This window comes from Callionymus lyra, chromosome 2 (genome assembly GCF_982586985.1).
Source record: "Callionymus lyra chromosome 2, fCalLyr1.hap1.1, whole genome shotgun sequence".
NCBI classification, from domain to species: Eukaryota; Metazoa; Chordata; class Actinopteri; order Syngnathiformes; family Callionymidae; genus Callionymus; species Callionymus lyra.
In genome coordinates, this window is record NC_141819.1 from 19,610,917 (window position 1) to 19,625,463 (window position 14,547).

The 14,547-nt window shown below is 43.1% G+C and overlaps 1 protein-coding gene across 2 annotated transcripts in view; it reads right to left on the reverse strand.

Annotated features, from left to right (window-relative positions):
- Positions 1-1,445: 1,445 nt before the first annotated feature.
- LOC148085821 (glutamate receptor ionotropic, delta-1-like) overlaps positions 1,446-14,547 on the reverse strand; it is a 35,483-nt gene continuing 22,381 nt past the window's right edge. Inside the window, exons 3-18 of one of the 2 annotated variants that reach the window (XM_087783908.1) lie at positions 12,751-13,035; positions 11,089-11,294; positions 10,927-10,980; positions 9,390-9,563; positions 9,126-9,287; positions 8,585-8,704; positions 7,229-7,330; positions 6,371-6,493; positions 6,217-6,291; positions 5,664-6,003; positions 5,407-5,545; positions 4,770-4,965; positions 4,479-4,645; positions 4,119-4,359; positions 3,312-3,417; positions 1,446-2,271 (exon numbers count right to left, since the gene is read on the reverse strand). In XM_087783908.1, coding sequence (XP_087640034.1) covers positions 1,853-2,271; positions 3,312-3,417; positions 4,119-4,359; positions 4,479-4,645; positions 4,770-4,965; positions 5,407-5,545; positions 5,664-6,003; positions 6,217-6,291; positions 6,371-6,493; positions 7,229-7,330; positions 8,585-8,704; positions 9,126-9,287; positions 9,390-9,563; positions 10,927-10,980; positions 11,089-11,294; positions 12,751-13,035 — 2,909 coding nt within the window. In that variant the 3' untranslated portion in view covers positions 1,446-1,852. The remainder of the gene's footprint in view (positions 2,272-3,311; positions 3,418-4,118; positions 4,360-4,478; positions 4,646-4,769; positions 4,966-5,406; positions 5,546-5,663; positions 6,004-6,216; positions 6,292-6,370; positions 6,494-7,228; positions 7,331-8,584; positions 8,705-9,125; positions 9,288-9,389; positions 9,564-10,926; positions 10,981-11,088; positions 11,295-12,750; positions 13,036-14,547) is intronic. The other variant, XM_087783909.1, reaches the window with a different exon arrangement.

Sequence of the window (14,547 nt, forward strand, 5' to 3'; positions counted from 1 at the left end):
GGATCAGGAAGACGAGGATAACATTTAATTAGTCTGAATTTATTGACACTAATCCGTATAATTGGGGAGTTGAAAGATATGGAGGAGGAGCAGGATTTAAAGACTCTTGTATCCTCCAGATGTTTGGAGAGTACACGCCTCGGGTGAGTCAGAATTCTGATTTGTTGCTGCTCTCAGAGATCCAGATGTTCTGATTCTGTATAATCACTTTCTTACCTTAGACCGATCTTTATTGCCGTACTTTTGTTTCTCACATTGATTATTTACACCTATAGTATATTTAACGCCAGTGGCAGTTTGTCCTTCCATCCAGATGTTTAGTGGGCACCTACGTAAAGCTTGGCCCCTCTGTTCAAACATATTAATCAAGTGGCTCCAACCACCAGTTGGTACAGAAAAAAAAACACTCAATATAATTTTCTGTTGTATTGATTAGTAAAGTCTATGTTCTTTATACTTACTCTTAGTTATTCTGTTTGCACTTTGTTCTTGTTCCGTTTTAATAAAAAATGCTGTGAACTGGAACCTAATTTTCCGAAGGAGATCTCCAGAGGGATTAATAAAGTCTGTCTACCTATCTAATCGTGGACCCCAAGGGCCCCCTGATGCAGAATTATGGTGAGTTGTATTTCACATGCATTTAACATTGTATTTTTTTAATGAAAGTTGTTTTGTTTTATTTTTGTCGTTTCTATCTGCCACATCTCAAGTTGTAGTCCGAGAAAGCAATTTAAAGACATACCCTTTAACGAACCCCTGTGGCACATGAAAGCCTTGGGACCCCTGTGTTAAACTACAGGCAGTGGGTTCATGATCTCTGATCGTTTAGATGTTACACAACACAATCTTAAATTGTCAAAAAGACAAGACTCAAACAAACATCTGTCTCTCCAGCAACAGTAAAAAACTGAATATTAAAACTACATCACTTCCCACAGTGGGACCAAGACTCGGGCAACATCAAAAGTGTTCATGAAACACAACATCTTCTGTGTCATCATTACAGTAAAAAAGAAATCCAGTTAATAATTAGTAAGAGCAAAAATCTGTTGGAGCACGTAGTCCGAAAACATGTGACTGCTGCGGATCGTGATTCTGACCTACCCGACTTCTTCTGGCAGTCACGTTCACAAGTTTTGAAATTAAACTCCTTCAGTGTGACAATAGGACGACATTGTAACCATGGCGACCCCGGTCTCAGGTGAGAGGCAGATAATGGACCAGATGGAGGAAACAAAGTGTACTTGAAAGTCAGAGGACTCTCGAGGTCAAGTGTTAAATGGATCTGAGAGTGGTTGGTCCTCTTCACCTCTGATATGTGACCCCTTTCCTGAGTTCACCACCCGGCCATTTAAATCAGTTGTAGCCAGAGACCCTTCAGTGGGGTTCAGGGGTTGACATCCAAAGTTTTTGTGCCGACGAACTCTCGAGGAAACACATCAGACTTGTGATTGAAAAACTTAGTATATTTTTTTATATTCAGTACAAATGAAAACATGAAAAGTGAAGTTATAGTTTTGGGTAAAGAGGTGCGCTAACAGCAGGTGAGAGTGGTCGCTCGGTGCATCGTGGGTCGTCCTTTACATGAGGCTTGGTGGGTTTCGGGCACTTAAGAAAAACAATCACGATGATTCCGTATTCAACAAAATGTACAAACTCAAATGTCCGAGTCCAGCTGGCCCGGCTTTTTATCAGCTTTTGTTTTTGTCAAAAAAGTCAATATTGAAAATACATTTCTGACTCAATATGTACAACGTTTTCCTGCGGTGATGTAGAAAATATTTTTTTTCTTGTTTGATAGAGGCTTCAGGAAGTCCGGGGGCCTCACTAGATGGATGTACTGTGGGAAGGGTCAAGGACCTCTGGCCTGGGTCCTGTGGAGACTCCCTGGTAGGACATTGGCATGGGGGTCTTGCCAGGGCTCTGCCGGAATAGCCCCCCGTTGGGTGCTCGGTGTTTGCACTGCAGAGGATGATGGGGGGGCAACGTGCCGCCGCCAGGAACCTGCTGAGGGGGCAGTGTCCGCCCGAGGGTCCCATGGTGAGGATGGGGTAGAGGCTGATGTTGTACTCCCTCCCCGGGTAGGTAGGTGGTCACAGTGAGTCCCGGGCCCGGGTAGTCCTGTCCCGGGACCAGCCCCCCCTGACTGGTTCTCATGTTGCCTATGTCCAGTGAAGAGATCTCGATAGAGGGTCCTGGGATCTGTTTGTGGGCCAAGTCCTCGTCCAAAAGACTGTTGATACGATGATGCTCCAGGTTGACCTCTTTGTCCTGCATAAGTGGGGTCAGGGGTCATGGGAACAGGGGGGGTGGGGGGGCAGAGAATCTGAGATTGATGAAGGCAGTTGACATTTAATCTTGGAATTGTAATTTTCATATCACAGAACATGAAGACAAACTAGACCATGTATTTAATAAATATGTGACTCATATAAGGTACTTACTGATTGACACACAATTTCAAAAATTAAGGTTTCGACTGGAAAAGTCCCAAGTCAGGTCTGGTACCCAAAAAGATCTGAGTACAGAGTATCAATACTGCGAAGAGGAGTTTAAGAAATTTTGCATTTGTATTTTTTATTTTTTGCATAAACAGCCAGTTTGTCTTCTGACGTCAGTTACGACACAAACATCACGTACAAAAACACAAACGACTGATTGACCCATGAAACGTTTTGGATTAGAAGAAGTGTAGTTTTTTCACACGATGAGAAATGACATTATTTCCAACCTGTCTGTTGTTGCCTGTTTTCTGTTTTTGTTTTTTTTTACATCTAGCTCACAAGGCAACTGGCAGTGGCCATACGAGGCGATAGTGAGGTCCATGTGAGTAAGTTGAACAAAAATAAATGAAACAGAAAAAGCTGCGAGTGTCTAATGACGAGAGACGTCGATGATGAGATGGGTCTCTGATGCTTGCAGTCAAGTTCTAGTCACTTGATCAGGTCATCTATGAAGAGTGTAAACTGGGTAGTCGTCTGCAAAGAGTGAGTATAACTGAGGAGTGATCATGGAATTCGTCGTCTGCCAGGAGCGGTTAACACTAGTGTCGTATATCATTGTCCCAATTAAAGTTCTCTAACTGTTAATAAGAAATTCAGATATAATATATCGTACATATTACGTCTGTCATCTTAACAAGTATAAATAGTATTTGATGGTAATACCTTAAATATATGAAAGGAATAAGTACTACGTCCAGTGTAGATGTGAGTTTTGTTTCAGATCTTCGAGCATCATATACTGGTTACCAACTCACGACACAAACCAGATACCTGGTTTCAGGTGTCGGGTTTCTCTCATGTTCTGACCTTCAGAGGGATCCCAGCCCCGGTCAGTCCAAATGTCGCCCGAGGTTCTGGTCAAGTCAGTAAAAGTCAAAGGAGCTGAAACTTTGACCAGACGGTCCAGAGAGACCTGCATGAGATACAAGTGTCAATGAGATAGAGGAGGAGACAGATGGATGGAGAAGAGGAGAAAGAGTTGACAGAAGAGGCGGGAGAGAAGGAGGAGCAAGACGGAGGGACAGTGAGGTGAAGCAAAGGAAGAAGTAGGTGACATGGATGGTGGACACAGTCACTGACCAGACTCCTGCTCACACTTTAATTTACGGGCCCAACTTTTTCGCTCTAAGCGCGATAGTTATTACTGTCACATGACCAAGTCTTTAGTACATTATGAGGATATAAGTTCTGTAAGTCATTGATGTTGTGTGTTAGTCTTGATGGTTTAGTGGACAGTGAGGGTCCAGTCCACCCTCACCTGTGCAAGTTAGATGATGTATGATGGTCCAGGTCTTCATGTAGACTGGACCTGGGTGGTTGAATATGATAGTCCGGTGGTACTCATTTGGATTAAATCCGAATGAAAGGGTGTAACAGGGTGATCTAGTGTGAAAGTCCTTATCTATGTGTGGACTGGACCGCAATGATCAAAGAAGCTTGGGTTTTATGCTGTCTCACCGCTGCTAACGCTAGCTACCTGCTAGCTACCAGCTACAGCTGCGTGAACTGGATCTCCACTAAGTCGGGGCTCGCCTCAAGGGCCGGATCCTTAAAGTAGAGTGTGGCAGTGTCGTCCCCCCGCCAGCCCGGCCTCCGGGCCCCAAGCTCGGTCACCTCTTTGGGTCGCTCCCGCCCGCACTGCCGTCCACTCCACCAGGCCTCCAGTCCGGCCACCATGCAAGCCAGAAGCAGCCCAGCCGCCAGGATACAGAAGACACCAGCGAAACTCTGCAGCTTTAGCGAGCGGCCGTCCGGAAGACCCCCTGAGTGACCACTGAGGTCACAGCGGCCGGAACGTGGCCACCACTTCTGCTTCATGACGTCCAGGTCACCCTTCTCCCGAAGCTCCAGGATTCTGAAGAGAGCACAGCCAGGATTGTCAGACTGGTGGAAGTGAATGCAGTAAAAAGGGCAAGGGTGTACTAAGTCATTATCTAGGTTTGTTTTGTCAATGGCAACAGCTAGCACACTCACTTCTGGGAGAATAGGTCTCGGTATGGACTACCATGTTGCAGCGCAATACCATAACCTTTGCTACTCATGCCGTTGGACGACACAGTAACTGTGCAGTCATCGTCCGTCAGTGCAGCATACTCCAGGACTGCTACGTCCCACAGAAAGGCGTAGGCGCTCTTCTTTGCCTGTAGGGAGAACCAAACCCTTCTAAGACACATCCAGCACCATTTTGTTACCATCTTCACGATGTCACAGTATATCTCCACCGGTTCACATTGATTTTAACCTCCACCCTGGAGGTAGACTCACCTTGCGGATGCCTTCAGAGGGACTGGACACGCAGAAGTCTTGACCCTCGTTCCGACTGATGGTCCTCCACAGCTCAGCGTAGGTCCCATCCTGCTCCAGAGGGTTTGTCCCTTTGTTCCGGAAGTAGTCGTACACAGCAGAGTCTCGGACTGTGCCATAGTCTACATCCATCTGCCTTGACAAGTCCTGGAAGGACCTGGAGGAGTCAATCCAGAACACAAGAGCTTTATTTCCTCAGAGGGAAACGAGATGGACCTTCTGTTTCATCATCGCCATCAACAAAGCTGCTGACATCACTACACTGCTAAGTTATTAATTAAAGGCCTTAATTATTTAAAATACAAAACACCAGACTGAAATATTTAATAACCAAACTTTAAATGGAATGGAAGTAAATTATTTAAAGAAATAAATATGTAAACATTGGAAAGAAATTGAATGCACTTAAAAGGCCGTAGCTTTAAGGAGTGTACTGAACAGAGTTAATAATTATAATTTTACGATTGAAGTGTGAGACATCTGGATCTTATTTTTGGCATTCTCCTCAGGGCTCAGGCCTGTCAAAGCTACCAAAAGCTAAACAGGGAAGACTCATTCAGGTGCCACATGTTCCTTTGTTCACTTGTAGGTCATTTACCGAATGGCGTGGTCCATGCGCGACACTGTAAGGTATGCTGCGAGGTTAGCAGTGTATGACGAGCATACGATGAGTGTGAAGAGCCACCAGGTTCCCATGACGATTCTCAGAGCCACTGACCCGACTACACCTTCTGCACCTGAACACACAAATCATTAGGACCGGTTTGTGTTGTTCGGGTGGTGAAGTTGACAGAGTAACAAATGCCCTTGAGGATGCACACGGAAAACAATATATAATCCCGAGCAAGTCCTTACCTTGCTGCACAAACGCTCCGTAAACAATCCAGATGGCGCTGTGAAGCGACCCCTCGCCCACACCTTTGTTGTTCTGACCTGGTGGCGTGTTTGGAGCCGAGTTGCGCAGCACCTGCAGCCGGTTTAGCAGAAAGATGAGGACGGCAACGACGGGGATGGCGGCTGCGATGCAGGCCCAGACGGCGAGATCAAAGGGAACGAAGAGAGAGAAGATGTTGATCTTCTCCTCGGGTTTCCTCAGCAAGATCCCGACACTGTAGTCCATGTAGCGCTTGCTGAAGTCCACAACGTTTTCACGTTCGGGTGTAATTGTTATTGCAGATACTGCCAAGTCGGCTCTCTGCAACAGGAAAGTCCAGGATGACAAATGGAGATATTAGAGGTGTGAGTTGATCTTAAAATAGTTAACCTTGTTTCTTAATCACTAATCTAAAAAGTAATTCCTTTATACAATCTGCTTGATTTAATGTTGAAGTTTTCACAACCATTTATACCGGTACAACAAAAGCTCTTTTAAACATTTGCTAAAAGGCACTACGACCAACGTTTTCACCTTATTGATGAGGTCTCCGATCATGCCGTTCCATGAGCCGTTAGAAAGCTTGGATCCATATTTGCTGTCTGTGACCTGTGAGGAGAATCTCCACTGTTCACTGGGCAGCCACTCAAATGTGGATTCTAAACTAATCCGGCCGATCTGGACCCACCTGGTAGATTTCGTATTTGAAGCCCAGAACTTTGGCCAGCGCGTCCAGCACGTCGATAGAGAAGCCTTTGTACCTTTTTGGTTGTCCCAGAATATTTTCAGCGACCATGACGAATGGATCTTCCTGCAGACACAAGAGGATAAATCCTTGCTGAGAACACCTTAAATCAGAGATCCGGACCCATATCCAGATTGTAGTTAATGTTTTGGACTTTTAGTGGTTTGCTCACGCTATCATGAATCTGTTCAATTTTTCACAAAATGTATTCATCCATCATCAGCCATTTGTTGACAACCACATGGTCTACCGTCTGTTCACCCAAAAACCTTCTCAAAAACGTGTGGACATCCCGAGAAGACACAGTCAACGGCCAAAAACAAGAACTTTGTTTAATACTCTCCCCTGTCACCTGCAAATGCCTCATAAAAACTAGTTGGTTCGCTCCCATGATCCACATATACGCAATAAAATGAAAGAGTCTCCGATGTGGCTATCTTTAGCTCGATCTGAGCACTTTTGCTTCCCAACTGAAAAGTCGATTTAGGCGCTCAGATGCTACCAGTGTGGAGCTGCAGCAGGTTTAGTTGTGCTTGGCTAAGTCTGCGTCTGAGAGTCGGCTGATAACAGCGGAAGGCGGATCGATGTTTGCTCAGGTGAGGCGGTCTGAGAAGACTTAGGTGAAAGTTTCTCCTGATTCTTTGGCTGTCTTCACGTCACCATAAGAAAGTTCAACTAAAGCAAGTATTGAACACAGTTTGTTGAGAAAAAAAAAACGCTTTTATTTGCAAAGTGGTGGCAGATAAATTAATGTTGATGATTTTTAATTCACCGACACAATGAAACACTGCCACAACTCACCAAAAGTGTCACCACTTTCAACGTCACTCCCTGCATTCCGTTCTCGATCCGACTCTCCTTCAGGCTGCCGTTGAGTCCATGCACCGAGTCCCATGTTGCCAACTACGAAATGGGATGTTAAATTAGAAGTCAGTGAGAGGAGAAGCGTTTACTCAACATCAATGACCTCCCACGAGAAATACCTGCTGTTCTTTCATTGTGAAAACAAAACTCAGAAGTGCTGAGGCATTAAGATCTTGAGATCTAGAGTGAGACTACTCGTGACTGCAGATGTTCCCAAAATGTTTTTCATTATAAAAACAATACATGCCTAGGATTCGTTCTACTGGGGTTTTTTAATTTAGTGTTTTTATAAAAGGACAGTGAGTTCATTCATGGTCGAGCTTCAAGGTTTCCATGGAAACAAGCTCAGGAAGACATACGTCCAAGGAAGGGAGACAGCAAGAGAGAATTAAGGAACTGTGTGTGTGTTGTTGTGCATCTAAAGACGTATAAAACAAACAAGGTAAGAAGATTCTCTGAACAAAAATCAACAACGCAAAAAGTCGTTAGAGAAAGAAAAGTCATTAGTGAAACATCAGGAGACATTCATTAAAAGAAAATATGCATGACCATGACAACCATCATTACAGTTAACATCATCATCATCATTACCATAACAGACCGTTTTAATCATTATTTACATAAATATCCTCATCATCTTCACCATTCAATCATATTCATCCCCATCGTCATCGTCATCATCATCATCATCATCATCGTCATCATCATCGTCATCTCTATAATTATTCATTAACATCATCATCATCATCGTCATCATTCCTTCAAAGCCATTAATATCATCAATATCATCTTCACCTGTACATCATCATCATCATCATCTTCACCATTCAATCATATTAATCCCCATCATCATCGTCATCTTTATAATTATTCATCATCATCATCATCATCATCATCATCATCATCATCATCAACATCATCTTCACCTATACATCATCATCATCTTCGCTATTCCAACATTCATTTTCTCATCGTCATCATCCTTCCTTCAATTCCATTTATATCATCCACATCACTTTTAACATTCCATTGTCAGCATCATTATCATTCTTACCAAAATAATCATCACATTCCTCCTTCTCACAATTGCATGATCGTCATCACTGTTCTTAACACCATCGTCCTCTTCATCATCTTCATCATCACTATCAACATGATGAAAATTGTAATGGTGAAGCCATTATCATTATCAAAACCATTATCATCATTATCTTCTTCGTCCTTCTTCTCACAACGTCATCATCATTATCTGAACAAAAACAGTTTGGACTCTGTATGTTTGTCTTGTCTCACCCTCTTGACATCTTTGCCAAAGGTTTCACTGAAACTGGACCCGAGGATCTCAAAGAGGACGTGTGGGTTTGAGCCGTTGTCCTTGAAGTCCATGTTCCCTGTCAGACCAGTGATGTTCCCCTAAGGGAGAGAAGAAGACTCAAGGGTCAACGGAAACAAGAGCAGCGAACCTTAAGTCACTGTAAGGTTTCAACCCTTCTCCAGTCTTTCAAACACCAGCCAGGCATTAACTTATTAAGCTTTTCCTGTTATCATTTCTATATATTTAGAAAACTTTCTTTCTATGTCTGATAGTCACACGGTGGACCCTTAAACGACCTCAACAGGCCTGAACTTCATTAAACTTGCTCTGAAAACCTTGAACGTTAATGTGACAGAAGTAACGAGCACGAAATTGCTCAATGGTCTCAGGACTAATGGAGGGAGAAATTAGTGTGCTGACAAAGCTTTTAATTTTGGGACCATTCTGTCCGCAACCTTTGACCTTCACACACGGCTGGTAGACTTTGTCAGAGTAGAGGAAGTTCAGAGAGAAGGAAACCTTCTGGATGGTCTCCAACATGGACCAGCCACCGTTCCAGGGTTTGGTGGACTTCCTGATGCAATTGAGGCTGGCCATGCTGTGCCACTTCCTGTCCTCAAGCTTCCTGTAGAAGGCGTTGGCCATCATCAGCACGCTGTCGTACAGGTACAGGTTGGATACCTGACAGGAAATAGAGACAAAGCACGAGCATGTTTCATGTGAACTTCAAGTCGGATTTAAACTTGTTTTTCTATCCTCGCTCGTTAGGGAGTCTTGTCTCACCTCCAGGTTCTGCAAGTAGCCTTCCTGTGGGTCACAAAGCAGAGAGGAGACCCTGTGGTTCTGCCTCAAACAGCGCCCAGTGCCGTCCCGCCACAGAGGAAACAGCTGCCGGATCACTGTCATCCTCCCAAGTGCACTGTGGGTAAGTTCCAAAATCTCTGAGTCAGTAATCTCCTGTTGAGAAGAAGAAGATGGGGACTTGAGACACAGGGGTAAGAATATAGACAATGAAGCTGATGATGCTGTAGTTGATAATGAAGATGGTGAGAGTGAGGCTGTGATGGTGAGAATACAGAGAAAGATTAGGATAAAGAAGGAGTTGGCAAAGTGTGTTGATTATGATGATTATGAAAGTGACAGAGCTGATTAGATGGATAGAAGCGATGATGATGAAGGTGAAGCTGATGAAAATAATGACCTTCATAAATAGAATTATGCTGATGACCCTGATGAAGATCATGAAGATGATGAAGAAGGTGTTGATGAGGATGTCCCCAATGACGTATATGGCGCTGATGAAGATTTTTTCCGATGAAGATGCTCCTGATGATGATGCTCCTGATGAATGGGATGAAGATGTGGATGCTCCTGATAAAGAACAAGACCCTGCTGATGAAAATGGTGATGACAAATGTTATTGTGCAGATGAAGATGATGATAAAGATGATGATACTGAAGATGATGAAGATAACAATTGAAAACGATGCTGTTGCTGATGATGAGAATAATTGTTGATATTATGATGATGATGATGGTGATGGTGATGATGATGATGATGATGATGATGATGATGATGATGATGATGATGATGATGAAGATGAAGATGAAGATGATGATGATGATGATGATAGTGATGATGGTGATGATGGTGATGATGATGATGATGATGATGGTGGTGATGATGAGGATGAGGATGAGGATGATGATGATGATGAAGATGATGATGAGGATTATGTTGATGATGGTGATGGTGATGATGATGATGATGATGATGATAAGGATGAGGATGATGATGATGATGATGATGATGACTATGACTATGACTATGACTATGACTATGACTATGACTATGACTATGACGATGACGATGACGATGATGATGACGATGACGAAGATGATGATGATGATGTTTATGATGAAGATGATGATGATAAGGATGAGGATGATGATGATGATGATGACGATGACGAAGATGATGATGATGACGAAGATGATGATGATGATGTTTATGATGAAGATGATGATGATAAGGATGAGGATGATGATGATGATGATGATGATGACGATGACGAAGATGATGATGATGATGTTGATGATGATGATGATGATGATGATGATGATGATAAGGATGATGATGATGATGATGATGATGATGATGATGATGATGATGATGATGATGACGATGACGATGACGATGACGGTGATGATGATGATGATGATGGGGATGATGAGGATGATGATGATGATGATGATGATGATGATGATGATGATGATGATGATGATGATGATGATGATGATGATGGAGAGGAGGTTGTACCTCGTTGACAAACACCCAGTGACTGTCCTTGGAGGCCAGGTTAGTTTCAACAGCCTGCACACAACAAGGTGGTTGACAATAAGTTGACTTCGTTGTTTCAAAATAAAGCTTTTAACGAAACACTTGTCTTCTCATTAAAAAACACTGGACTAAAAACATCACCTGCTGGACAAAGGACTGCGCTGCATGTGGACTCAGCAGCAGCACGGCTCGGCGCAGTGTGTCTCTGTAGCGGTTCAGTTCCTCGGTTCTCATGGTGGTGAAGAGGTTGTTGAAGACCTGGCTGATGTTGCGGTCCACCTGCTGCAGGGCCACGTCCACTCCCAGCCGGGACGTCTGGTCCAGGAAGCCCTGCAGGCCCCGGATGTCTGCAGGAGGAGGGAGGAGGATTCTTATGTGACAAATCCAGATGAATACAGTTCTATTGTTGTGTCCATCATACAATCCTGTGTGTGTAGGTTTTACATTTGTGATCAGTTATGACAATTCAGTGTGTGTCGTTCAGCATGTGCGTCATGGATTCTCACTTCTTGTCATCTTTCCTACTTTCATTTTTGTGGGCACCTGCGTGTGTTATTGATTATCATTGTTTAAATTGGTGTCACACATGACTGATATTCTTCTGTGTTCCATCAACTTCAGTTTTTTGCTTCCCAGCCAGGTGAGAACATCCATATCAGCCCATTAGAAGTGTCAATCATCCGCCCTGCTGGCTAGCTCAGGCAGGAAATGGAGTTGTGCGCAGACAGGTCGACCCGCTTCAGTGACCACCACACTTGAGTTCAGTTGTCAGGGGGACGCTCCTCTCTACCCGTGAACCTGATGATATGCACACACAGAAGCTGAGCTACACAACGCTGGGAGGGAATAATCATTCAAACATCTGCATTGACTAGAATAAGGAATTGAGCAAACTCAGAGATCCAAAAGTTCATAATAATCATGAAGGTAGATCTGTTTGTTTATAATTCAATTCAGAAAGTTGCTTCAAATAAAAAAAAGACTTCAAACCTCATTCTCTGCAATAAAGAAAAAAATGTAAAATATTTTTTTTTTAGATTGAAGACATTTTTTTGATTTAAAATTTATTTATTTTTAAAATTGAAATTGTTCTTCGAGGTGAAGCAAATTTTTGTTTGATTAATGTGAGTTTTCTTTATTGAAAAAATATATATTTTTAATTGAAGCATTTTCATTTATTTATTCTTATTGAATCCTATTTTAATTTTTTATTTTGATTGACAATAATGTTTAATTAAAGCAGTTTTTTTCAATTGAAAATAATGTATTTTCTTAAAGTTATCTTCATCATCATCATAACATTCATCTTAATCATGATTGAAACTATTTTCTGATTGAAGCAACTTCTTCTGATAGATAATTATTTTATAGTTTATTAAAGTTCAACTAATGTGTTGATTTAAGTGTGTCTTAAATAGATCTTAGACCTCTATTGTACTCAACATTTCCCGATTATAAACACTTATTTTTCTGAAGATGAAATCTTGTTTACCATAACCACGCCCACCCTGCTGTGATTGGTCAAGCATCAAGGTTGGGTTTTCCATGTTGAGGATTTAAAGTATTATTTTGGATTAAAGCAACTGTTTGCAACATTTATGACTTATAAAGGAACACATCTAACCGTCATAAATCACAACAGAGTGCAAAGCATCACACGGTTGATCGGAGTGACAGGTTCACTTCTCACCTGCTGTCTCTCTCTCTCACGGGTCACGCTGATCACATTTGAAGTGACACGTTGCTGAGTGACGGATATGACAGGCCAGGAAAGAAACACTTTTAAAGAAGAGCCCCCCTCACCGTACTCGCTGTCGTAGAAAACGATGAACTTCTGCCAGCTGAGTTCCTCCACCAGAGTGAGCATGACGTCGTTGAGCCTCACGGGTGGGCGAGCGGCCAGAGTGTAGCGTTGTCCTCCCGGACTGGGGTTGAAGTGGCAGGCCGTTCTCGGTGAGCGCTCGCCGTTCCTCTGGATGTACAGGTGGGGGATGTGCATGGCGTCCGTCAGGGACTGCAGCGCGCTGGCGGAGGCGCAGCCAGTGGATGTGACCAATGCCAGAATACCCTGATTCATCAGTTCACAGGCTGCAAGACACGCAGAGAGATTGTAAGAAACATCTGAACACAAGCTGCTTCCTGCAGAGATAAAACCAGCGTTATTACCCGGATGCCTCATCAGTGGACCAACTTTATTAGAACTAGGTCTGACTGTCACTGCACATTGAACAAGAAAGTTATTTTAGCCACGACACACACACTTGCTTGCACACACTCGTGCACACTCTGAACCTTGAGAGATAATTTTTCTCAGCGGGTCGACAAGGTCTTAATTCCTCTCATGCTTAATTAAACTATCTATCTCCGTGGAGCTGAAGCCCCATTACCCATAACCCACTGCACCCTCCTCCCCAGACTCTCCTCCCCCCCAACTGCCTCCCCCGTTAATGAGTGGATGAAGCGTGTGTGTCTGCAGATTGTCTTATTCCGCCGCCTCAGACACAAGAGTTCAGGTCACACAAGTCTGAATTACTCGCCGAGGAACAACAACGAACAAGTCGACGCCGCGACGAGGTCGGCGCGGTTGGAGAGGTGGGAGAGCCATCACAGAGTCGCAGGTTAAATTCCACTGATGCGTTCCTGTGCTCAAGAGTACAACTCGATGTGAAATTAAAATGGAGGCAGCGAGGCAAGAAGAGAAATGGGCTCGTCCCCGCTGATTCGGATGTGAGGAGACGTTAAGAGACGACGCCCAGAGATCAGAAATAATCCAAAGTGATTTTTAAATGTCACGTGACGTCATCTGATCATGTGACTGGAATAACTTCTGTCGACTTTTCCAACTTTTGCTTCTCCGGATGTCGTATTCAATTTTTTATATAATTTCTCATCAGGATGATTCCTACTGAAATCTGCCTATCCGTGTGCGTGCATGTGTGCGAACCAGTCCCTCCCTAATGATGATGCCATGGAAATAAACCTATTTTTTTTATTTGAGAGAGAGACGTATCCATGTATAGAACTTCTGGTTACAGAACAGAGAGATGAGGAAGAGGTTCAGCAACAGTGTGGAAACCAGTGATAATGACTTTTGTTTGTCCTCCTGTCTCATCACGTTCAGGCCTCCAGGACATCAACACTGATGATGTAATGCGTACAGCTGTCAATCATTTAGAGGACAGCGAGTGACCGACAAACATCATTGTCCCAAAAACAGCTTCCATGGATAAAGGTCATCAAAAATAATGTCTCTTTTTTTCTTGAGCAAAGAGTTGCGGACGTAACAGTAGATGTTCACTGCAATAATGAAACCAATTACAATCACAACTTCTAGTGACCACAGCACCAGAGGCAACAATCACCCTGTTGACACTATCAAATGTCACACAACTAACAATCATTGCCGTCGGTAACAACCACACGTCACTCAGAATTACTAGAAAATAAAGAGCAGCTATTGACTCATTTAGTAATGGACATAATCGAGTGATTAAACTGAAAGAAGTGAAAAAATAGATGAAACAAGTTACATTATTTAACTAATAATAAATAATCGACCTTCAGCTATTTGTTTGATGAGTATTCGTTTACCTTGAGTAT